Below are 25,769 nucleotides of genomic sequence, written 5' to 3'. Positions count from 1 at the left end.
AGTGTTTCCTGAGCATGCATTATCTTGTGATCTTTGGAGAGGTTAAAAGACAAGCAGAGGTTGGCATGTCTTGCAGCTGACTGAGAAAAGTTTGTTCTTTTGAAGTATTCCACTCTAGCTCTGGCTTCATAAGCAAAAACAATTGGGGTAAAATCATCATTATAGATTGTTCTCTGATTATACCTAGAGGTGGAAATCTTCCTTGAGCAAAGGAGTCAAGAGAGAAGTGCTGGAGATTTCTTTATTAGCTGAAAACATCACTAATACTTGGTGGTTGTTTGTGCAAACACTGGTACTGATGTAAAAGCTGATGGGGGACAGGCAGAGTAGTGATTTCACCCACATGAAGGAGAATTTGATCACTCCAAAGTCATTCACGCCTTGAGGTAGTATTTGAACCTTTGCATTGTATTTCTGCCACTTAGCTGGTAGCCAAAGAGGCTGAGCAAGACATGGTCAAAGCAGGTCAGGGGTGAAGAGGGACTCTCTGTGACCATCCAAACCAGTGGGTAAAAAAACACTGCAAAAAGAAAATCCTTAGTTCAGATGATAAACACTGCCAAGTAAATGAAAGTGGATCAGGCAGAATTAAGAGGTAAATGGAGCAAATGCGTAGAGGACATCACGTAAGGGAATAAGCAGAAACATAGCTGAATATCTCATTCCCTGAAGCACATATTTACTGTGGATAAACTCCTTGCATTGCAGTGTATGGTGAACATAAAAATCAGGAGGGAGTGTGTCTTTCTCCTCAAATGTACTGCTGTCCCATATTTACATACAGTGAAGAGCCCACAGCAGGGTGAAACAGGACTAAGTCCTGCTAACCAGGCTATGGGAGAGTTTCTAGCAAGAAACACGGGGAGAAGTGGGAGGGACTGGTGCGCATTTGCCTTTGCAGCAGTGCTTGCTGCATGGGGAAAGCAGCCCATGACTTCTGCATTCCTTTTTCGGGTGTCTCCATGGGAGCTGGAGCTTGCTTGGACAGGGAGAAGAAGAGGTGAAAGCCCCTGTCCCCTGTGCTTTTAGTTTGGGTGTATCTTACCAGTCTTTTCATTGAATTGGAATTAATAACTGAAAAATACCAAGAGCATTTATTGCACTGTCTTGCCCAAATGAAGAAACACTGAGATGCTGGAGCACATCCTGAGAAGGGCAGTGGAGCTGGTGAAGGATTTGGAGCACAAGTCCTATGAGGAGCAGCTGAGGGAGCTGGGGGTGTTTAGCCTGGAGAAAAGGAAGCTCAGGGGGGACCTTCTTGCTCTCCACAGCTACCCAAAAGGAAGTAGTAGCAAAGTGGAGGTCAGTCTCTTTTCCCAAATAACAAGTGATAGAATGAGAGGAAGCATCCTTAAATTGTGTTGGGGGAGATTTATATTGGGCATTAGGAAAAATTTCTTGACTAAAAGGGTGATCAAGCACTGGAACAGGCTGCTCAGGGAAGTGGTAGAGTCACCATACCCTGGAAGTGTTAAGAACAAGTAGATGTGTCACTTAGGGAAATGGTTTAATGGTGGACTTGGCAGTGCTGGACTGTATCTTAGAGGTCTTGTCCAACCTTAATGATTCTATGAAAGCCAGCTAAGTCTAAAACAGCTAAGTCCTGCTGTCCTTCAGCTGCATTCCCAGTGATGGACCACTTCTCTGGGTGGTCTCCCTGCCTTGATTTACCCCTCCTGGCCTCTTGTTCTGCTCAGAGTGACTGTGTGTGGGGTCATGCGAGGAAGTGGAGCAGAGCAACAACACAAATTAAATAAAACCCTGCAAAAATGATTCCCCGGGAGTCAGTTGGGAACAGCCCATGGAGGCAGTTGGGTTGTGAGCTGCATAAACTGCCTCTGGGAAAAACAGCTACAAAACCAAATTTTCTGCCCTGCTACCAGCCTCAGACTCTACTCCTGCTTCATCTCATGATAGGGCATGTCTCTGTGCTGTAGCCAGCCCTGTTTATGACTTAAATTAATGTGGTGAGGGGTGGCTGAGGCATGGACTGGCATCCTATCCCCTGCCCTCACTACAGTGTCTTGTCTCTGCCAGAGGGTGGGAAAGGCAACTACATCCTAAACACTTTAAACCACCACCGGGATGTGAGGCAGAGCGCTGTGCCTGTGAACACAAGAAGAGAGAAGATGGTGGGAGGGAAAAACCCACACTAAAAAAACCCAAGGAAAAACCCCCCAAAAACAAATAGCAAAGTTGTGCAAGTTGTGCTCCACATATTATAATTTTTTTTAAGCATATAATTCAATGTGCTGTATTGCTGAGATGCACATTCCCGAGCGGGGCAGAGGTTGAGACACATCTTGTCTGGGGACAGGGAGGGTAGCATGAGCAGAGTCAGCAGCAAAGGTCACTTGGCTGAGAGGCTCGGGTGCAGGAGGAGAGGATTGCATAATGTAACTGATGCAATGTTTGTGTCCAGCACTGACATCGTGTTGGGGTAGCATGTGTGCACTTAGAGGGAGAAACACCAGTTTGGGTAATAGGGTGGTGGTGGTCAACTTCACCTGCCCAAATCACTTCTCGCTCTTTCTTGCTGCTTCCTTTGCTTTCTCTCTTCCCATGTCCCCATTTCTTATATCTCTTCCGTTCTGACATTTAATCTCATCCTTGCATGGTTTGTTTTATGGTCTTGGTTCGCTTTTCAGTTCCCGTTTGGGGTCATTATCACATATGATTAGTCCTAGAGCCTAATGAAGGGGATCAGACGTAACTCTAGGGTATTTCTGAGTCATTTAGCATTTCTGAGCTCAAAGATCTGCAGAGGAAGTTTATTTTTAAGCTTCCTAAGAAGATAAATTTAAATTTTGGATTGTTTAGGGTACAAGTAATCGAAGTGAGATCTTTCTGTGGGGAGCATACCCTCTGGGGTATGAAGAATCCCAGGAATAATTATGCAGTGCTGAGTGAGTATCGTTAGTCTTGAAATAGCTTTTAGTGGATGATCACATTTTTCTTCATGTTTGCTAGTGTGAAAGCTTGAAACCTTATATTAATATTTTAACCTTCATTGTGAGAGCACTGTCAACATGTTTTTAATACTGCTGTTTTTATTCAGTCCCACTCTGGGAAAGCCAATCATGGAGATATGAAGCAATTATACAAAATAAGAGCCCCAGAAAATAAAAAGGGCACTTTTGAGGTTGTTCTTTAAGGTCCCACTCTTTCACTGTGCTAAGAGATACTAAGGAGCTGCAAGGTCTTGCATGTTAGAGCATCCTCAGGACGCCTCTAGCAGCTGTTGTTTGGTGGCACTTTGCTGGCCCAGGCGAAGTGACATGTCTGTGTAGTGACTCAGTGTGTTCCTGCTAACCATCTGCTGATGTGATGCAGCTCATTAGTCACTAATTGGCATGGTTACCCTTTTTTTAGGCTGTTGGAATGTCAAGGGCCACACAGATGTGAAAGCAGCTGAATCAGTCTTCCACCTCTTTTGCCTCCAGGTCCGTTGTCCATCAGACTCCTGGTGGTGCTTGGGGAGCTGTTGCCATGCACTCTGCCAGGAAGATCCAGACTGGCTCAGTTCTATCTTGTGTTCTCTGGCTGTTTGACTATAAGCCTATCACAACTGTTTGGTGGGACCAGGGTATGTAGCTGGAGCCTTCTGGTGTGTGGCAATGAACCCTCCAGAGGAAGGACCTTTGGAGACAGTGGGAGAGGACACTCTGACTTTGGGCTGAGCATGAAAAGCTGTTTTCACCCAGGCTGCATTTGCTCCCTTCGTCAGCTCTGTAAAGATCCTCTAAGCAATCTGTGGCTTTACTGAGGATAGTACTTTCATAATACATTTTTTTCCCCATTCCCCACCTACCTGCTTTATCCTTCTCCTGTACTTACCATCTTTGGCTTTATCTCCTCATTCATTACCTCATCTATAGGTACTGGTGTGTTAGGTACTGATGCTTAGGTTTTGTTCTATCTGGTATCTGAACTGATGGCTTGTAAATCTATCTCTTCACTCAAGTCTTTTATGTCATTACCCCAGACCAGTCTTGAGGACAAGTCTTTGCCACATTATGATACCTGGATCCTCCTGAACATAACGGAGTTCGGACACTGCCCTTCTGCTCCCTTGTCTCTGGGTTTTTGTCTGCCTAAAATCTCCAACTGAATCTATTCTGGCTGTTGTTGCTTTTCTTGAAGGTTACAGACCCCTTTTCTGGTCACAGTGTTGGCAGCACCCTCAAGTGCACTGGAGATGGAGGTGTTACATGTTCATTCCTCGTGACTTGCTCAGTTGCAGCAAACTGCATTTGTCTGTTTGGTCCTCCCCCCACTCTGAGTGGCCTAAGGAAGCCCTGTATAGAGGTCTTCCATGTAGGCAACCCTGCCCATCTCCTGTGATGTTGCCAAAATCATCCTGCTAAGAAGATTTGACTTGTGGGGGGTGGGGGTATGCTAGATACACCCCAAGCTCCTCTCTGTTCGATTCCCATTTGAGCAATCTATCCTCACAAAACTAAAGAAAATTATCATACTAGTAATATTGCTATTAGCATCTATTATTCCTTCTTTTTAAAAAAGTCTTTTAATGTTTTCAGCTAAACTGTTACCTCAGTCCCCACTACAGTTTTAGCATATGAGCTCTTTCTGTCTTTAAGGCAAACACTGCTGCATTTGTTTTAAAATTAAGTTCCCCATCTGTTCTGCACCAGCCCTGCTCTGTGTGTATCCAGTGCCCTCTCAGAGGAGCTCATGTGAGGTTTTTGGGTATTGCCCTCACAGAAATAAATTACATGATCCCCTTGGACAATGTGACAAAGTCCACACTGTCCTTTGGAGCTGATGTAGTTAAAATCAAAACGAACCTTTGGGGACATCTAGGAATCAGTGTCTCAGGTTTGTGAAGAACTGCTTGGAAAGCTGAAAACCAGCATCTCTAATTTGTGGGCAGCTGGGTGAGAGCACATGAGAACTGAAATATGGCCGAAGTTTCACAGCAACTGATTTTTGACTACGTGGATGCCCCGGCTCAGAGTGGGAAGTGTTCTTCTCCCTTATCTCAGGAGCCACGTGTGTGCCAGGAGACCTTTGAATGTTTGGAGTAATAAAGTTCAGCGGGGATAAAAGGTCATGTCCCCTCTGGTTTGATTCACATAGTATTGTGCTTTCTCTCTCTTGCAGCTGCGTAAATGAGTATGGAAGATTATGATTTCCTCTTCAAAATTGTTTTAATTGGCAACGCTGGTGTGGGGAAGACCTGCCTAGTCCGTCGCTTCACTCAGGTAAGTAAAGTTGGCTACCTCTTGGATGTGAGACTTTGAGATGGGGGATAGGGACAGCACTGGAATGGAGCATGGAGCCTGTGACTGTACGCTAAGGGCTCTTCCAGCATTACAGCTCCAAAGTATTTTGGTTTTCACACTCTTGGTGCAGGTATCACCTATAGTGACACAAGCAGCATATCTTTATCTAATGCTGCACTTGGCCCTGTTCTGGATTTTGCATTGGAGAAAGCTCATTCCTCTGTGAAGGTGGAAATTCCCCTCTGAAAGCCACTGGGATAACTCCTTTTTTGGTGGTGGTCTGGGCTGGTTATAAGGATCAGCACATCTCCTGGTCTCTTTCCCATCTTTTGCTGCACAAAGCTCTCCCTGTTATTTGTTATTAGTAGATAAATAATCTGGGTCCTGAGCTGTCAGTCCAATGTCTTCTGGACCTTTTTTTGTGGCAGAATAACAGGGAAAGGACCATGCTTCTGTGATCTGGGGCAAGAGAAGGCTTTGCATGATGCTCTTGAAACATTGTGGAGTTTTGGTTGCACTCTTGACTAGATATTGTCAGCAATTTTCTTCTTCACTGTTAATTTCGGTTTTAAAGCCATGATGATGTTAGAAAGTCTCCAAAAACATGTGACAGCCAGTGGTAATAAACGTAGTCAACCCCAAAAGGTTAACAGCAAGAATGTCTGGCCACTTCTGCTAAAGCTGCTGTAGGGAAGGGATGTGCCACAAAATCAACATGACTTGGTAGACCAGAAATCAAAAAGCTATTGGTTTGTTTTTGTTTGTTGTTGCTCCTTTCTGACTGTGCTGCAATTAAATACCACAAGCATCAGTCTGTCCCTTGCCATTGTTGTGGCACCAGTGATGGCTGGCTCTGTGCTTCACTTCTGAAGTGCTGTGCAGAAATGTGACCCCATTGCTGAGAGCTGCCAGAAATGCCTATCCTTGCCATGGGGTGTGGTGGTGGGAAAAGGAAAGGCACAAGGCTGCAGAAGCAAAAGGTATTGTCCAAGCCCACGCAGATGCTCACACCTCTTTCAATGCATTGGGAAGTACAATGGAAAGTCCTCACCCTTCCCCTGCCTCTTCCAACTGCACAGAAGTAGAAGGGCTTTCCCCCTCTCTTTTTTCCCTATATGTATCCTCCTTTTCTTTTCCTGTTTCCCTACCTCTGAACTCAATGACTTGCTACACAACTAGAGATGCATACACAGAGAGAAAACAGTAGGGTTGAATTATGGCAGCCTTCGTGCTGGGGAAATGTCACACTCTAAATGTGACAGAAATAAGTGTCCAGGGAAGGGGACAAGGGATGAATAGTTTTGAAGATGAAACAGAGAGGATTAGTACTCAGTGAGAGTTTTGTCTAGCTACAGGTATATGCTTAATAAAACTCTTGTTTTCTTCCAGGGGCTTTTCCCACCAGGGCAAGGAGCCACGATTGGGGTTGACTTTATGATTAAAACTGTGGAGATAAACGGTGAAAAAGTAAAGGTAGGAGCCTTGGTGATTTTAAGTGTAAGTTCATGTCTCAGTACCATAGCTGAGGTTTCTTGCTGCAGCCCTCCCACTGCTGGGAGGCACTTGGCAAAGTGCAGGGCTGTCTGGCATGGCTTGGGCAATGCAGGGTCTAAAAATCTGTATGCTCCTCTCCACAATTACCATCAGGATTGCAACAGATTCCCCTACTGCAAGGGAGGAAATGGAACAGGGAGATTTCACAAAACTCTGTTCTTGCTTAGGAGATGGTAGGATTCTGCCTGGCTGGGGTTGAGGAAGCACAAAGAAGTGTTTCAGTGCAGCCTTGTCTCACAGTGTTTCTGGTAAGCAGAAATCTATTGTACTCCCTGGGATGTGCTTGATGAAAGTCTTCTCCTGTGAGCTCCCAAGACAGCCATTGGGTAGAGCAGGCTTCTGGACTTGTTGAGTTCTGCACAACAAAGGCTCATCTTCCACTTCTACCAAGTTGCAGATTTGGGAGAAGCAGAGATAACCACAGTAGTAGTGTTTGAGCCAACAGATTTAACTGCAAAGGGCACAGGTCTCCATATTATTAAGTCTTTCACCCTCTAAAACAGGGTGATTGCAACCAAACCACTGCTGGGAAACTGTCCTTGTTCTATGCTAACTCCCAAACTGAGCCTGAGCATCACTTGGCAGAGACCTACTTTACCTGGGCCAAGGTAGACTGGGGACCAATCTCATGCTTTAATGGGATCCATGGTTGGGTTCCAGAGCCCAGAGATGTTGGCTGGCGCCACTTTGTTCATTAGTAGAAGTTTCACTACAGCTACTCTGGTGTCTAAGTGAGGAGAGAAGAGTATGGTTATCTGAGCCTCTAATGTCAAGATGTTCAGGGTCCCTGAGCCGCTCCTGGATTTATTCTGCCAGCATGAAATTCAGGGGTGCATGAAATTCCAGTGGTGGGATGGAAACAGTGGATTTGGGCAGACTTTCAGCCCTGGGCTTTTTTTAATCTGTATTTCACCACAGAGGTTTTTTAGAAAAACATTGTGTGGTGTGTTCCAAAGTTCAGGACAGATTTTAAAAGCCGTGATCATGTCAGCAGCCTACCACCCTGCTGCATGAGGAGCTGTGCAAACCAATGGCAAGTGATGGTACTTGATCAGGAGACCTTCCTGCCTGAGCAGGTGAAGGACAAGGTATAAATACCTTCACCTGCTAAAGACTGAGTTAATATTCAGCACATGGCTGTGCAAGCAGGACAGAGCAGCAGGCAGAGAGGCAGAGCGGATTACGTGTAGCCCCTGTGGTGTTAGTGCTCAGCCCAGTGGTTTCAGTGCTCATTAGTGGGCAGTAGCAACATTGGCCAGGACACAGATGCTGTTTGTCCAAGCTCCTCAGACTGCAGAGATGATTCTTTCAGCCAAAATCAGCCCCAGTGAAGCAGCCCAGAGGATCTGAGCTGGTAAATGGCTTAATCACTGCACTGGAGATGGAATTCATTTTTTGCCATTATATATCTGGCTTAAACCAGAAGTCTCAAGATTGTCCTGGTCGCTGGAGGGAGAAGAACAATCCTGGGGAAGATGAATCGCATCCACCTCATACACCTCTGCTTTTCTAGCATCTGGTTCTCTGTCAAGTACTGATGGAGCCTTAAGAACATCACTTACATCTGAAGCCTGGCTTTTGTATAGATGAACTCACCCTAAGGATTTGTCTGTTTCACTTGTTGCTCCTGTGATACAATCCTGTTTTAAGACTAACTTGGGCTGACGGTGCAAACTCCTTAAGTGAATGTTGGGAGCAGTCATGCCAGCATGGGCTATCTCAGGGCAAGGATGGTTATGGGGTGCTCTACAAGCTAAATGAGAAGTCCCTGCTGCTCTGCAAATGTGTGATGAATGCACAAGTGTCCCTCCAAGCAACTACCTGAATCACCCTGAGGCAGGATTGTGTGTCACAGAGCCTTAGTAAGTGGTAGCTGACATACCAGCTGTATTTCACATAGCAAATGAGTTCTTAAAGTCCCTCTCCTGACACCACCAATGCAGTAGATTGGACTTGCTGGAGTTCAGCCTCAGTGACTAAGCTTTGGAGGGCTAAGCTTTAGTACGATATTTGGATATTTGAATGAGCCTTCTGGAGTCTGAAAGGCAAGCAGATCTCTTTCAGAGGGTGATATTGTAGCTGAAACTTTTTGAGTAAGCAGTGGTTGTGAGGATAAACATTTAATGAGCAGGAAAAGCAGGAATGAGCAAAGAGCAATAAAAATGACATCTTGGTCAAACAAGACACTGCTCTGACTGTTAGATCATTTAGCAGTGCCTGAACCATGACTCTGCCTCTGTACTGGGCAGCCTTTCCTGCACATCTGCTGGGATCCAGAGCTGTTTACCAAAAAGTTTTTAGTCTTGAAAATAGAATAGAGATTTCTGGGGGAAAGTACTTTTCAACTTTCAAAACTGTCATTAGAAAGTCAGTGAAGAGGGACTTGCTGGTATGAAAGCTGTATGCAAACTCTTTCAGATATGAGCAGCTACTAGAGCTCACTGGCCAATAAGCTGAGAGAGCACTGTGCAGTTGAGGGGGATTTTTATCTGGCTTTTTCTAATAAACCCCAAAATTATGTGCAACACTGGTGCCAAGAGGGTCCACAAATTTGAACCAGCAGTTACTGTGCTGGTCAGAGCTAAGCATCATTAGTGCTACATAGACCTGTGCCTCATTATACTTGGTGGAAAGCTAAGTGTGTGTGCAAACATTGGGAGAGCGGGAAGCTCCAAGAAAATAAACGTCTAGATTTTCCACAGGCTGAATCAGACACAGTCCTTTGGTTATTTTGAAAACAAAACAAAACAAGTAAAATGGTTGCTATGAAATATTTTATTTGGCAGAAATAACCAATGAGGGGAAGTGTGAGATGTGCATTTTGTGTGCGGGAAGAGTTTTTCAGTGGCTGTAAGATCAGGGGCACCCAGCTCAGAGAGAGACTCATAACTGCAGCCAGTGAGAAACCCTCTCCCCAGCACAATCCCCTTCTGTTTTCAATGTCTGTTAGATTAAAGCAGTGGAAGAACATATGCACAGCAAGTTTTTATGTTCTCAATAAATGCAGAACCTATATAAGCTGGAGTTAACCAGTGGACAGTCAGTAAATGTTTTTCCTGGGTAACAGCTGAGGAAGAACAGAATTATCTGTATCTTTCCATATGCCAGAGTTTGGAGGCTGGTTTGTTTTAACGAGGACTCATTCATTATCTGATTTTCACGTTCAAGTGATTTCATTTATGGTTTTGTGTATCACTTTACAGGTGCCAGGTTCAGCCATTTAAATACAACTATGCCAAGAGATTAAAGCACAAAGGTGCCCAGGGGCTGTGAGCCAGCCACAAATTACTTTCTCTGCAAAAAATGTATTTTTTTCAAAATCATACCCCATGCCTGAAAGCTGCTACTGGGAGCTCTCATTTCAAACTAACATATTTATGATGAGTGGCTGATGTAGCTTGACTTTGGAACTGGGCAAGAATAAGATTTTCTCTGTTACAGGCTGCTGAATATATGGAAAAACTCTGAAACACCTTTTTCTTCCCAAAGTACACAGGATTTTGGCTGGAAATCATCCTTTCACATATTTGCTTCCAGTAAGAGGTGCTTTAAAAAAAGAAAAGCTGAAAAGAAATACTCTTTTATCTTGAAATGTGTTAATTTTGAATGTTTGTTCTTAGACTTCCTTTTTGAAGGATTGAGGTTTTGATGGCCCACCAAAAACTATCAGATGGTCAAAATATAAAACCAGTATAAGTTTAGTTTATATGGGGAAATGTACGTTGTCTTCCTGGATCCAGAGGGTTTGGCAAACACTCATGACTTCTTTGATGGTGGTGAGACATGGCAATAGGCTGTCCAGAGAAGTCATGGATGCCTGACCCCTGGAAGTGTTCAAGGCCAGGTTGGATGGGGCTTTGAGCAACCTGGTCTAGTGGAAGGTGTCCCTGCCCATGGCAGGGGGGTTGGAACTAGGTTTTTAAGGTGCTTTCAAACCCAAAGCGTTCTGTGGTTCTGTGATATAGTTAAGGCCATGTCAACCAACTCTACATGTTAGGAAAGCAAACTATGAGATGGCTGAAGTTGTAGAGAGGAAGTACATTAGAATCCCTAGATCAGCCTTCAGAGCCTTCAGCTGAGCTCCTTGTTCGTTCCTTTGCTTTCCACTCATCAGTGCATCATCTCAGAGTAACTATAACTAGCTTTGGGAGCTAGAGGAGAGGCATTCTTATTTGTTCTTGGGAATGGTTGCTGCTGTTGTTGAACTTCAGGAACAGGAGAAGTGACTCTCCCTCGAGCACTTGCTTTGTAACTCCAGGCCAGCAGCTCTGTCCACAGTAAAGGGAGATGATGGAAGTCACATGAAAGCGCTGAGACCTGCAGCTTCCAGGGGCCATTAGCCGCAGTGCCAGCTGACTTTGTGCCTTGCATTTCAATCCACAAGTGCAAGAATCGAAACAAATAGTACTGGGGGAAGGGAAGCCAAAGGGAGAAAAGCTAAGTGCTTTCCTAGCATTGCTTTACCCTGGAGGGTCTTTTTTTCTTAGGTCAAAACAGTACTGCCATCAAATAAAAACGTTAAATAACTTTTTTTTCCTTTTACCACCCTTCCTTGTTACGTCAAAAGCTGCAGATCTGGGACACAGCAGGACAGGAGCGATTCCGATCCATCACGCAGAGTTACTATCGCAGTGCTAACGCGTTGATCTTGACCTACGACATCACCTGTGAGGAATCCTTCCGGTGCCTCCCCGAGTGGCTGCGGGAAATTGAGCAGTATGCCAGCAATAAGGTCATAACTGTGCTAGTGGGTAAGTGACAATCATCCCTCACGGGGTGCTGTGACAGGGGGTAAGCTGGGCAGATGGAGGTGTTAGCAGGAGGAAAACATGACATCTGTGCGAACTGCTGGTGCAGGATGCTTGAACTGGTCCGGTGGATCTTGTTGCCAACCAGTTGTAACTGTAGGTGGGCACAGGGTCCAGCTGGTGCCTTAAACCCAGTGCTTGAACCATTCCTTGTGCAAATAACCCCAAGACAATGATAGTGGTGTTCACGGTGCTATGACCACCTTTGAAGTGTGGTCCTGTTTCAGGCCTAAGGCTATTGCATGCGTGGTCCCATAAAGGACCATGGAATGGGGCAGCTACCAACTGAGCTAAGAATAGAGAAGTTCTCCTTCTGACTTCAAGCTACAAATATGTGAGGATCTGCTCAAGCTATTGATGACTGCAGGTTGCTGTACCACATAGGAGTGGGACAAGCAGTCTTGTCTTAAATGGTCAGGATCTGGGAACCACATCAGGATGGGATGGTTTTGTGCGTTGTAGCATTCATAGGTGGGGCAGAGCTGGAAAACTGGATAATTTTGCATGGATTTTAGGGAAACTAAAAATAAATAACTGAATGTTATATTAATCTGTAGAGCTTCAACTCAAGACAAAACAGACCTCAGGCCATCTGTCTGCTATAAGCAAGGGGAAGGTTATTTTGCCTACCCATGCTTTTCCATACTCTGCTTTCAGCATTTGATAGTCTGGATTTGGCTTTTAAGAGTCCAAGAATATATAAAGAACAATGGAAAAATAACTTGGGGAAAGCCAAAAAGTTTCATGCTGCAGTGTTGATATCACTTTTAATAGTTTGTTGTCTAAACGAAGAAGTCTAGGTAATTGTAAAGACTGTTTAATGTGTATTTGAAAAAAACCAATTCTTTTGAGTTTTACATGCCTCAGTGGTATTTCAAGTGAGCTGTGGGGTTCATAGAGCTTCCATACAAGAAACTCCTACTCCTTGAGTATGGCCTGGGTACAAATGGGCAGAAATAATTATTACATGACTAACAAATGTACACATTAATTTTTTAGTGAACATTAAGTTAATTGCCAGCATCTACAGTGCAACATATAAAACATATTTTAGTCATAATTCACATGTTGAAGATGGTGACACCCATAAATCACTTGTGTTGGATGGTAATCTGTTTAGAAAGGTAACTTCATTGAATGTAGTGGGTCCAAGAAACTGCATTCTTGGGAAAGAAGGCGATCTCAAATGAGAGGAGGGCAACGAGACAAGGCTTGCTAGTGGAAACACCATCTTTTCCTCCCACTAGTTCTCACAAAATTGTTGGTAGGAGTGAGGCCAGGAGATGTTTCCTCCTGAACCTACTGAGTCTGTGGACACAGCTGCCTGTTATTGCAGGTCCTGGTCTTTTATCTTTGTTGTAAGATTAATTTATGGCAGAAACATCATGTTTGAAGTGAAGTGACCAGTAATAGTGTATAATCATATCAGATACTTGCTTGAGGCTGTAATCAACTCTCTGCTCAACTGATCTCTCTGAAGCAGAGGGTTGGTTTCTCACCTCACCTCACTCTGTAAGTGCCCCCCAGTCCTGTCCCTCTTCCAGCCTCCATAGCCAAATCCTATATGGGAATATTGAAATAGGAAAGCTGTCTTCCATGCCAGGCTTTTTTTTAAAGCTTATAACATGATAAATATCACATTTAGTGTCTCATATGCTATAATTGACATTTTAAGTGCTCCCCAGAGCAAGGATAGGAGAATTTTCAATAGATATTAAAATGGAAATCCTTTAATGTTAGTTGATAGCAGCAAACAGATGCACTGGTGCTAAATTAGAGCTAACTGATTTGAATGTTCACAAGGCATATTTTATTAAATGCCCTGATATTAAATGAACTTGAGTGTATTGGGGAATCTGTTATTTGGAGGGGAGAGCAAGCGCTAAGAGTTACATATCAAAACCACTTTACACACAACTACAAACTCTTGTTTATTCCTTTTAAACCTCAGTTTGTCTTGGTTTTGAAGTCAAACTAATTCCTTTTCTAAAATATTTTATCAATACAGGTAATAAGATTGATTTAGCTGATAAGAGGGAAGTCTCCCAGCAAAGAGCTGCAGAGTTTTCCGAAGCACAGGACATGTACTATCTGGAAACGTCAGCAAAAGAATCGGATAATGTGGAAAAACTCTTCCTGGACTTGGCCTGCCGGTTGATCAGCGAGGCACGACAGAACACCCTTGTGAACAATGTCTCATCCCCCCTACCAGGAGAGGGGAAAAGTATCAGCTACTTGACTTGCTGTAATTTTAATTAAAGAGCTGACATGTGGGCCATGGGCCAAGAGGATTTTTTTTTTTTTTGGTGGGATTTATCTGCTTGAAAGAATTCCTGCCAATCTGACCCATGTGACTTACCCTGAGTCAGGTTGCAGTCCTGGAAACATGGCAGACTGATGGCTCCAACTACATGGCAAGGTAGCAGGGTTTAAATTTCATTTTTCTCAAAGTCTGTGGAGCAGGTCAGGAAAGGAGGAGTTGCACAAGTCCTTCATGTAATGCAGAACATGAGCTGTTTTGTTTCCTTCTATGGGAGAGTAGACCAGCCTCTCTTGAAGATATTGAAAAGATCAAAATCTGTCTTACAGAACAATGTGTTTGATCGTTTTTAAAGTTAAAAAAAAAAATAAGAAAAACCCCAACAATGAATGCTGACTTTGGACTACGCTGGTAATCTTCCTGTCAGTGAGTGAGCTCTTAGGACATGTACATAACGTCTGCCCACCTGTCTTCATGGAGGACTCTGGTGTTTGAAATAGTGTTATGTGTCTCATCTACAGGCACTTTCATGAACGTGGGGAAAAAAAAAAGTTACGTATATCAACGTTTTCAAGACTGAAGAAGACATGGATACAGCTCAGTTGCTCCCTTTGGTGCTAGCAGTTCAGCAGATATTCCATAGACCAAACATAGTCTTACTACATTACTATTCTCTGAATGTGTAACTTAGACTGGTTAAGAAAAAAACACTAATAAGCACTGTTCATAAAAATAAAAAAATCTCATTACCTCTTTTTCTAGGCCTGAACATAGTGGGAAAGGACTGTGCTTTTCTTTGACATCCAGTGTAGGATGACAAGAGTTTCCAGAAATAAAAATAAATAAATAAACAAACCATTAGTCATGTCCTACTGTAAAAAATTAACCTTAGGAAAGATTGTTGGTGAACTTGGAAAAAGTGTACCAGACATGACCAAAGTCTTGTGCACAAATGGATCGTGTATAAGGGTTCAAAGAAAGCACAGTTTGAAGTGATGGTCTGCAATATGTCCATCTTAAAAATAAAGCTTGTAGATACAGTTCTTGTTGAAAGGCAAGAGTACAATTTTGTAGAGGTTTTTTGTTTGTTTGTTTGTTTTTAATGCTAAGTGGAAATAGCAGTGGGTTGCAAGTGGTATCATTCCATGTCTAACTCATCCAGCTCTTACCTTGTGGAACTGCTCTCAAAGATGCTCTTGAAGGTATCTTCTTGGCATCCAGTCTCTCTACTAGAATAGCTTTCAGGTTCAGGGATGTGGAATAATTTTATTTCCTTGATGCTTTGTGCTCTTACTCCCAAACTCCAGTGTACATGTAACTGTTTAGGCAATTTCTTCTTACAAAATACCTGAAGTCAAAGCACTATGGAGTTTGTGGTGTTATTCCACCTCTACTGCCATACAATGCATCACAAATTTACAAGTTGCATTAAAGTGCAAAATCAAAAGATGGTGAATGTGCACATAATTATATTTAGAAGTTTGACTTCAGTTTAGCTAATTGGGGTAAATATCTTCTGGCAATTACATGGCTGTCATATGCTACAGTTTAGAGTTACTGAATTTAATATTATTTGGCTTTTACTGAAGATTATAACAGGGCTTCTGTATTGACATAAAAAGCTGCCAGTAAGTACTTCTTGAAAAAAACAACAACAATGACAACAAAAGGCATTTTAAAATGCGCTTTTTTTGTTTCCTGGAAAGGCTTCTTTGGGCTTTATCATGTTGTGCCTTTGATACATAATGGGGAGTTGACTCTGGGGGGGAAATTGATGTGTCATATGGCCATTTTTAATATTTTCTTGCTATTTTTAGGCCACTTTTATGACTAGTGGTAAAAAGGAAGATGTACAAGTTGTGGCATGAAGCTTGTTTGTCATTTAGGTAACACTTAGCCAAGATCTTCTGTAAGTGTGAGGAGATGGGGAACACATCATCTGCTGCTCTGGCCTGGTCCTTTTCAGTCTCTGCTCATGCTGTAATCTGGAACATTTAGAAATGTGTGGGATTTGGTGGCTTCTGCTGTGTTGGACCCTGTGATACAGCCTGTGCTGAAAGATAATGTGTTCTTGAGCATTCCCCAAATTGCCAAATGCAACCTTGTTTGGACTTGTGAAGAGCGCCCAACTCAGAGACAGCTGCTTCTGCACAGTTGTTAGGTAGTTCCTTATAGCAAGGCTGAAGGTTCTGTGTCAAGTAACACTCAAGTTAAAAATCAATACTATGTGCATTTAATTTGTAGTTGTTCTTGCTCCCCTGATGCTGGACCTATCAGCATGTAATTGATAACAAATGGGACAGGGCTCTTTGATCAAGTTAATCAAGGAGGAAGGACACTGCTCACTAAAACACCCATGGGTTTCTCAGCCTGATTTCCAAAAGCATCAAAAATGGGCAGGTACTCTTCATCCCTACTGAGTACCATTATAAATGCATTTTAAAGTGCTCCTTGCATCACTTCTGGAGGTGGAATTCTAATGCATTAACATGACTGAACAAGCTGAACTGTTCAAATAGCAGAAACTGCTAACTTTATTTTCTTGGATATTTATTTTGAGGTTTCTAGAAGCCTAAATCTCTTTTTCTAGTGCTTTCCTAATCTGTAGGTGACTATTTGGAGACTAGCCTACTACCAACCTCAAAGCATTGTTTCTTTTTATTGCTAGCAAATCTTCACGTAAGGACTCGATCTTCAAACAGTGATGTTCTTTTGGGGCGGGGTGGAGTGCTGCAGTTGGCCTAATGTTCTCCAGTCAAATTTGAGCTGATTCCTTTCAATGTTTATTCTGTGTATACTTAAAAACTTGAAAGGAAACAGTGGTGGTATGTGCAACATTTGACAAGGTCATAAGCCAAAACTGTAGTTTGAGACTCACCTCTTTTTCTGACTTTTGCAAACACACCTCTTGTTGAAGAAGTGGTATTTTATTGTAGTAACTCCTTTGCTGGAGTTACTTTTGTACACCTTTGAGTATCTCTTGAGTGCATACAATCCACCTTTCCTTGTAGCACTGAGGGCTTATCTTCTCTTCTACAGTCTGATCCACTGCTGAAGGCTTCCCAACTAGAAGAGGAGCTTTATTGGCTGCTAATGACAACTTAGTGTTGTGGCATAGTGATCAAAGTCTTGAAAAATAAAAGAACATAAAATAAATACAAATCCCAATTATGCGATAATCAGCTCACCAACTAAACAACTTGCTGGATTTGTGAGAGAACTGTCAGTAAAAGCCTTGTGATGCTTGCTGGATCAAGCGTCCAAAAGTCATGCAGAATTGATATAATGGGTCCAAATTTGACTGGGCATGTTCTCTACTATCAAGAGAGTCAAGCATTACTTTTATTGTCATTGCTGGATTTTAGTGTATTTTCAGAGCAATATATTCACAGCCATGAAGTAATCTTATTTCTGGGTGAATTTTAATTTTTATAGTAGTCTTATGACAAGACCCTTTCTTGACATTTTTTAGCACAACGATTATCTCCAAGCAGAAGCCAATATTGGATGGTCAACAGGTATTTGCTTAGTCTAGCAAGCCTGTTTGCAGAGATTGGTAGAAACATCTCTGAAACCTGGATGGTCTAAACTCTGATTTCCAGTGCAGCCACTGATTCAGTCAAGCTGATCTAAAGTAAACCAGCAAACATTCTGTGCTTCAGGTCATTGGATATTTACAGTAAAGTTTGCTAAGACAAGCCATGACTCCCTTCTATTCCTATTTGTGTTTCCTATGAAAGTGATAGGGGAAAAAAAAAGCCCTTTGGGTCAAAGAGATAAGATGGAAAAAGTGAAATTATGAACTGTGTAAAGAAGGGGAACGCTGGGTGCCTCCTCCTACCTCAAACACTGAAGTCTTGATTTGACCTAGAGATAAGCTGTTTGAGCATGCAGTTCAGATATGTGTTTGTGCTGAATGCTAAATGGCTTTGTGATCATTATTTAATGAAAACCACAGATGACAAATTTTCGGGTGAGATACTTTGTTCTTTGCTGTGGAACACATGAAACAGCCCTTAAAATCTGTCAGCCTGCTGGTGCTGTTTGTCTTTTTTTGAAATGGCTGAATTGGTAACAGTTGGCTCCTTCTAGTCTAGGTTCTGCAGTTAATGGCTATTGAATTCCTTCAGCATCAGTAATAACAGCAGCAGACTGATGTTGACACAGGAGACAGTGATTTGAAAAGAAAGAAAGTAGAAATTAGTGATGCAGAAGCACGGTAGGTGCACACATGTGGGACAACAGGCTTTCCTGAGCTTTTGCTGACAAGGGATGCAATTAGTTATAGTAAAACCCACTGGGTTTTGCCTTGTTCATTATCCCTAAGGACTGCTGTTTGTCCAGCTGCTTTTCCACTTGTCTTCTCTTTTCAGTATGAAGAACTGTCTATAAAACAGGCTGAAATGTTGAACTGGCATGATTCCTGCAGTCAGCGACTGAATTCAGTTGGAAAATAGGTGAAATTCTCCAGCTGTTAAAAAAGGCTGAGCAAACATGCAGGATAGGCTGCCCTTTGGGGACCTGTGGTGCTATTGGGGTTGGATATGGCTGGAAACACTGTCACAGAAACCCTTTCCTGGCTGTGGGGCAGAACAAGTGCTACAGCCCATTGCGCAAGGGGAAGATGACTCTGTGGAGCAACAAATGCAAAGTAAAGAGATGATTCTGCTTGCTCAGGATTTTCTCCATCCCCTCCACTTTTAAAATTGCATCCAGGGATTAGATTTTGATTGGACTTTCATTAGGGATGCTCTGAAATTGAGTATAATCTGAAATTCTGCATTCTTTTACTTTTAATGTTAAAGCACCCAATATCCTTATGTGGATGGCTCCTACCAACAAAGTTCTTTTTGAGTTAATTCAGTTAGAAAAAGGTGTTTCTAGAGGAAACTTTGTGAATTCCCAGTGAGCAAGTATGGAAACTCTCTGTCCTTAAATGTCTCTGTATGTAAGGGCTCACCAGAAAACCCTGAGGAGACAAAGGAAATACTCTAATCAGTTCTGGTAGTGAAAACCGCATGAAACATGTTACATCAAAATGTTTTCTTCCTCTGTTTATAAACTTTATTTTTTATCTGAACAAATTTGGACTTTGAAATCACCCTTTTTCCTTGCATCAAGTCTGTTCTGTTTTTGCTGTGGCTAATAATTGTTGTAGTTACTGTTCACAAGCAGCAAAGGATCACTATGATGAGTGGTGGGGAAACACCAGCTTGATCTCTTACAAGAAAGTAGTGCATCCTAAGCAAAGCAGCCTAAACTACAGCTGGTCATGTCTTTGAAATGCAATCATCCACTTGAGTTGTAGTTAAATGTACCATAAATGTTACTCATCTCACATCTGCCTCAGTTTAGGATTTATCTTGGCTAGGAAAGACAACAGGGTAATCATGCTGACCGTGATGCAAGGCTCCCAAAGCTCACTGCCTTGCTCTGACTTACCTCGCTAATCACCACCTTCTCTACTGACCCAAAGTCGCCTTTGCTGTACTGTACTGTATCCAGCTGGGGTAGATCACTGGCTGTCATCACTCATGGATGCCATTACACCCTTTCCCCTCATGTGAACGAGCTGTAACTTAAACCAGAAGTAAAAACTATGCTGTGTGAGTTGAGGATCTTTGTTTCTTTCCAAGTGGGAGACACACATCCAGAAAGAAAGCCTAATCTCTAAAGCTTGCTCCTCCAAATACGGTCAAAAGGTAACTGGGGAAAGATAACCCAGATACAGCAGAAATGAGATGGCAATGAGTAATTTAGGCTGTAAATGTTGTCAGTGAAACATTAGACTGGTTTTAAGAGCATAGTCAGGGTTAACAGCTCAGTTTCTCTGTCTGGATAAACAGGAGCTGGCTTTACAATACTCAGAGATTGTTCACATTAATAACTTCCAATTAGCACTTTGCGGATGTGACCACATTTGTTGAACCAGTTATCCTTTTCCAGTAACCTCGGAAGGTAATTTTAGCTCTGGTTAGTGCTATAATTAAACTCAAGAAGCAGATGCCACTGTTACATTTGCACCTTTGCTTTTTCCTCTACTGCTTATCTTGGGATAACATGCCAAGGACATGCACTTGTGAGTACATTGTGGTGGTGTCCCTGCTGAGTACCTTCTGAAGTCCAGTTCCCTCGTCCACAGGGAAAAAATGACGTGACCAAAACCTGTGTCAGTCATGGTTTTAGCTGTGCATGGTTCCCTGGAGCCTAGGGGATGTTAAAAGTACTCTTATGCTTTCACAGGCAGCAATCAAAGGCTCTGGTGTGTCTGGTGTCATGAGAATGCAAATCTTGGCACTTTTCAAAGCTTTATTCCTCTTGTACCTCTCATCAGTGACTGTTCTTTCACAATACTGCTCATGCCTCAAGCACTGTGAAGGGAGATCTCAGACTGGGTTGTATGGTGTCCTGGTTGCATGAACCACTGGCTCTCACTCCTGCTTTGGTTAGAAGGAAGAGCATCAGTGGCTCATCTTTTGTGCCACCTCGAGCTCCTTGCTATGGACATAAAGTTAATAATTCAGTAAGCCCATTCCAACTAGGGCACCCTGTAAGGAATGTGTCCTTTCTTATGGGACCAATACAAGAGATTCAGATGTTAAGAATGAGGGGGAGGGGTTGGTACAAGTGAGCAGGTGGACGCTGCTCTCCAGCCAGTGAGACTTAGAGCTACGTGGAGGAGAGTCATTCTGAGCTGTCATGGGAGCAGTGGTGTAAAAATATCCGAGGGGCTCACTGGCATGAGCTTTAGTAAATGTAGTGGCCACAGTGTCCCCCAGCAGCCAAATCTTTACAGAGGGGCAGGCGGAGGAGAGGGAATAGTTTTTACATTTTAATGGAGTGAGAATAAAATGCTTGGTCTATGGTGGGGACAGCTGCCATGATTTCAGGCATTGCAATTGCCTCAACTCCTGCAAACTGTTTGGAAGAAAGGGTTACCACTCACCCTCACATACAGCCAGCACTGAAGGGGAAAAACTAACTTCTGAAGCCAACATTTTAGTGGAGAAAAGGCCATGTAATGAGAGTATGGAGCAAGCCCAGCGCTTGTTGCTATGCTGATTTGGAGTGACAAGTATATCTCTGGATATTAGGGAAGTAGTTTAAAATATGCCATGGTTTTTAGCATAATAAGATGCACTGCAGATATGCCACATCCATTTTATTCTCCACAGCTGTTTACAAAAGGAAAAAAAACCAAACAAAAACCATGAGATTGGAGCAGCTGCAGTCACTCAGCTGTCAATATGGGACACGGCTCTTTCTGCTTTTTTATTTCCACTTCACTCTGTTCTGCTGCACATATTTGGCTGTTCTGTGAATTTGCAGATCATGAGGTTTTTTTCCAAACTGCCTTTGATCTATACAAGAAGACTCACCCAGCTCTCATATGAATTCATTAATACTTTGAGTAGGCATTTTAATTTTATGTTTACTGGCTTGTTTCCCTTTGTAATGTTATCTAACTGACAAGTTTGTCATGCTCTGCATTACCTTTAGGTTTTTGAATCTAAAACATTTCCTCTTTCCTGAAAGCTATGATAATTTTTAGAGATGCTACAAAGGCATCTTCATTTCCTCAGGAGAAAATCTGAATTACCCTCAGCTTTGATTACTATCAAATCAACATTGAAGCACGTAATTTTTTTTACAGCATGAGCAAAGTATATTTTATACCATCAACTGTAGTTTGAATTGTACTTTAAAAATCTGCTTAAGAACTAACAACAGCATTTTGTTTGCGATTCCCATGCCAGGGAAGTCACAGCACTAAAGGAATTTCTGGGTTGGAGTTTTTCCCACAAAGCTCTGCTGTCTTTTCCCCAACAATTGTGAATTTAGCACAATATACAGAATTTCAGCAAGAACCCTGATTCTAAAACATGTAGCCAGAAGGATGAGGAGGGAATGTGTTTCTTGTTGATCAAGCACAACCATTTCAGTGGAAAAAATGCACTACAGCTGGTCAGACCATTGATCTTGCTGTTGGGGTAGTGCTATCTTTGGGGAGGGTATAAGTGTTAGCAAATCACCAAACTGTGAATCACTGATTGTCAGAAGCATTTGGCTTGTCTCTTTAAGTTCTTGTGGTCAAGTGTGGTACAGTGGGCTTGAGAAAGGAATGTATTTTGGATGACCAGGATGATGAATGTATGATGCTTCATGTTTATTTGTAATGTCCTTTTTTATACTTAGAAATTGCTTACATGTGTATCTGTATGTAAATAAATGTTTAATCCTTTCCACTTGGTGTTTGAAGTGTTTGATTTGTTTGGTTTTTGATTTAAAGTGCAAAGCAAAGTTGCCTTAAATACAAGGTATTCACTTGACATGATGTAGCATCAGACCAACAAATGAATGGCTGCTGAGGGTTTTCTGCTTGGGTTGAGCGTGCCAAGGCTCTTGCAGCATTGATGCACACAAGAAGAGCAAATGTAAAGCTGCTGCCCATGAAAGTGATGTCCCTTTTCTCTAGAAGAGAAAAAAATAATTATTTAAAGCAGGAGAGATCATAGCCAAAGAAATGCCAGTATCAGTCACTAGAGGGTGGTCTTCGACAGAGGCACCATCCCACTCACTGTCGTTGCAAACCTGTAGCAGGCTAAACTCTTGTCCTAAGCACGGTGTTAGGTTTGTGTTGGATAAAGATGATGGTTGGATGCTTCAGTTGTCTTTGATTCTTTGTCCCAGTGACTTTTTTCTCTTCAGTCTTCAACTTGCTCTTTTCATACCCATTGAACTCCACTGGTGTTCCCCAATGACCTGCCCTCCTGAAGGCCTAGAATTCTTTTGCGCAAGATCTCTCATTTTAAGCCTTTAGTCTTTCGGTAAATATTTATAAAATTTGTGCTCTGACTCATTCTGGGGATCAAGTTTCCTCCCCTGTGCTCTGCTCCACTTCAAAGATGACTTGTGCTAACACTTATGCTGAGGAACAAGCTGTGAAGCTTGAAGAAACCATGTGTCTTTTATTGCCTCTTCCGTTGACCTTGAAGCTCCTTCCTCGGTCAATGTCTGACATGAGTGCTGGGCCATCTGCTCTGTGTTCCCCAGGAAGCTGGCAATTTGAGGCACTGAGAGAACAGAGAGATATTTGGATAGTGAAAAGTCCCTGCATGCTTCTAGGAAGGAATGGAACAATAGGAAGGAGTGGAACAAAGGGAGGAGAAGGAAATATCCTTAATACTCAGACAGCTCGGGAGGTGAGTAGAGGGATGGAGTGTGTTGCCTGTGGGGGTGAAGGCTGGTGAAGGGAGACTAATCTCTTTCTGGGGAAAAGTAAAGGGCAGGTGAACAGTAGCAGCCCTTCCTTGCAAGGAGCCTCTAACCAGTGGGATGTGCAACCTTCTTCTGGTTCATCAGGTGTAGCAACAAGGGCCAACCTGTGCCAGGCTTTGCTGTGGCTGAAAGGATTGTGAGCACACAAAGGCTCCCTGTAAAAAGCAAACGAGCTGCCCAGGGGAAAAAAATGCAAGACTGACAGACTACAGGAGAAAAACCAAGAGAGCTTTTACTGCCTCTCTTCCACCCTCTCATGGTCAATCTCCCTAAAGAGCACATGAGGAGCTTTGTCCAGAAGATGTCACCTTGCTGACAGGGGCCTGTCACACAACAGTACTTTTTCCTCTCACTCTGTGTGTAGTCCTCTTGCACAAAGCACTGGAGATCTGACTGCCCTGCATTAATTTCAATGGTATGCCACAGAAAGTCCTACCTAATTTAAAATCTAGTCTTGATTTATGGATTTTTATGCAAAGAGATTCAATCACAAAGTCAGTATGCATTTCCAGGAGTTTTATTACCTTCAGAATTAAACATGCTGAGCTCTAGTCTTTTTGTACAAGCTTATAATCACATCAGCTTGCACCAAAGCTATCACTTACCATAGTATGTGAATGAATTGTCTGCTGAGAAAAATCACTCATGCTGGACCAAACATTTCATGTCAAGATGATGTCAGGTATATGATGTAGAAGCTCTGGCAGTGTTTCATAGTTGCATCAAGTCTCTGGCGTATCACTTGGATCAGGCCTAACCACTGTGATAAAGTGGGTGTCTGCCTAGTTCATCACAAGGGAGTGCTTAGAGAGCCAATGATAACTGCGGTTTCCTACTATGTGCTGTACTAGAAACAACTAGTTTTCAAGTTTTATGATGTCTTAAAACCTTTTCTGTATTGCCTTCCCTGTGCTCAGTGATTTGAGTAAGAGTAATGTTGTCTTTCCCTTTATTTCTTCTACATAAGCTATAAATGCAGATTTACCAAGGCAGGAAACATTTCTTACTCCTTTTCCACTTGCCCCAAGGATTCATCAAGTAGGATTTTATTTGCAATAAATAAAATCTTTTCAACAGGCATAGCACTGGTAAATACAGGTGCAGGCACAGGCCTTCTCACTTGGCCTCACCCCGGAGCCCTGCACTATTCTGACTGAAGCAACCACGGTGCAGCTCTGGTGCACTTGATTTGCTGTCAAATGCAGGGCTAAAGCTCTGCTGGGTAAGTCATCAACAGTTTGTAAAGTCCATACGGCTTCTGCTGTTACCCTCACATCCCTTTGGCTGTGCCAAGAAGCCTTGATTATGGAGCTGTTTGTCCCTTACAGTGCAGAATTGCTGTGTTGGGCAGCAGTAGTGTCACTGGCACCACACGTAACAAGTGACTCCATTTGCAGGCATGATGTTTGTGGTTAGTTTGGTCAGCGAATCACAGAATGGTTTGAGTAGAAATGATCTTACAGATCATCTTGTTCCAAACACCCCTGCCACGGGCAGGGACACCTTCTACCAGACCAGATTACTCAGAGCCCCATCCAGCCTGGCTTTGAACACACTGCCAGGGATGGGGCAACCACAACTTCTCTGGGCAACCTGTGCCAGTATCTCATCATCCGCATAGTGAAGGATTTCTTCTGCATATCTAAAGTAAATTTTCCCTCTCTCTCTTAAAAACATAATCAATTTATCAATTAAACATCATCAAATTGTGATGTCTAATTCTGCTCCTTTTTGCCTCTTTCTTTGCTATAACTAGATTTTCCTTGCTCTTTTATTTAACGTTCAGGGACTGTGGGGATCTAGGCTTGGACTCATAAGAAGAAATCTTGAGCCTCTTTCCACTGCCATCTGCTGTTGCAGCATCCTTAAACACTGGGAAGAACTTCTGGGGTGTGCTTTAGTAACTTGCAGGGTAGGACAGTGAAAAGATGGTAATTTAGGGTCTCCAGAGCTGGGCTCCCTGCTCTTATGTCAGGCAGGTCTTTGAACCTGTGCCTAGGTTTCCTCAACTGTAAGTAGTGAAAAAAACCAAACCAACAAACCAATGCTGAGTTGAAAAAGCTTCTTTTAAAAGCTTCTTTGTAAAGGGAATTTACCTGTACAGACTTGCTGCTTGCTGTTTTCTTTGGTCAGCCTGCAGTCTGAGTACACCTACACCCTTGTAGGAGAGCCTGTACCTCATTTATACCCTGCTCAGCTGCAGAAGCAGCTTGTTTGATTTCAAATACTCTTCTCCTTCCCATCCCTGAAAGGGAAATGCATTTGATTAGAAGGTGCAGAACTTAGGGTAGAGACTGAGAAACTAAAAAGGTTTACCTATATGCTTTGTAATGGTGATCCATGCTAAAAATAGTAGGTAAGAGACAAGGTGGTAAAAGTAAATGCCCTTATACTTCCCCAAGTTTCCTGAAATTAATGAGCAGGTACATAATTATTTTGTAGAAGAGATATGAAGGCACACAAAGATTACAGCTCAAATTCCAAAGGTGTTTTTCCATCTATCCCAAGTATGGTTTCTGTTGGCTGCCTTAGGAAGGTCCTGCCCGAATTTGGTGGTCTGTGTGGATGCCCCACTGAGGTACCTATTGTGAGACTAGGGGACTGTGAAGTTAGAGAAGCTTT

At 42.7% G+C, this 25,769-nt stretch overlaps 1 protein-coding gene across 5 annotated transcripts in view; it reads left to right on the top strand.

The window, feature by feature from the left end:
• RAB30 (RAB30, member RAS oncogene family) overlaps window positions 1–14,723 on the top strand; it is a 41,502-nt gene extending 26,779 nt beyond the window's left edge. For 4 of the 5 annotated variants that reach the window (XM_027657038.1, XM_027656873.1, XM_027656806.1 and 1 more), the window contains 4 exons: window positions 5,125–5,225; window positions 6,636–6,719; window positions 11,368–11,551; window positions 13,617–14,723. In XM_027657038.1, the coding sequence (XP_027512839.1) occupies window positions 5,133–5,225; window positions 6,636–6,719; window positions 11,368–11,551; window positions 13,617–13,867 (612 nt within the window). In that variant the 5' untranslated portion in view covers window positions 5,125–5,132 and the 3' untranslated portion in view covers window positions 13,868–14,723. Of the gene's footprint in view, window positions 1–5,044; window positions 5,226–6,635; window positions 6,720–11,367; window positions 11,552–13,616 lie in introns of those variants that run through there. The other variant, XM_027656727.1, reaches the window with a different exon arrangement.
• The last annotated feature ends 11,046 nt before the right edge of the window (window positions 14,724–25,769 follow it).

The sequence above is a fragment of the Corapipo altera genome, unplaced genomic scaffold (genome assembly GCF_003945725.1).
Source record: "Corapipo altera isolate COAL_440 unplaced genomic scaffold, ASM394572v1 0, whole genome shotgun sequence".
Taxonomy (NCBI): Eukaryota; Metazoa; Chordata; class Aves; order Passeriformes; family Pipridae; genus Corapipo; species Corapipo altera.
The sequence above is the reverse complement of the archived record's forward strand: the minus strand, read 5'-3'. Positions and strand labels throughout refer to the sequence as shown.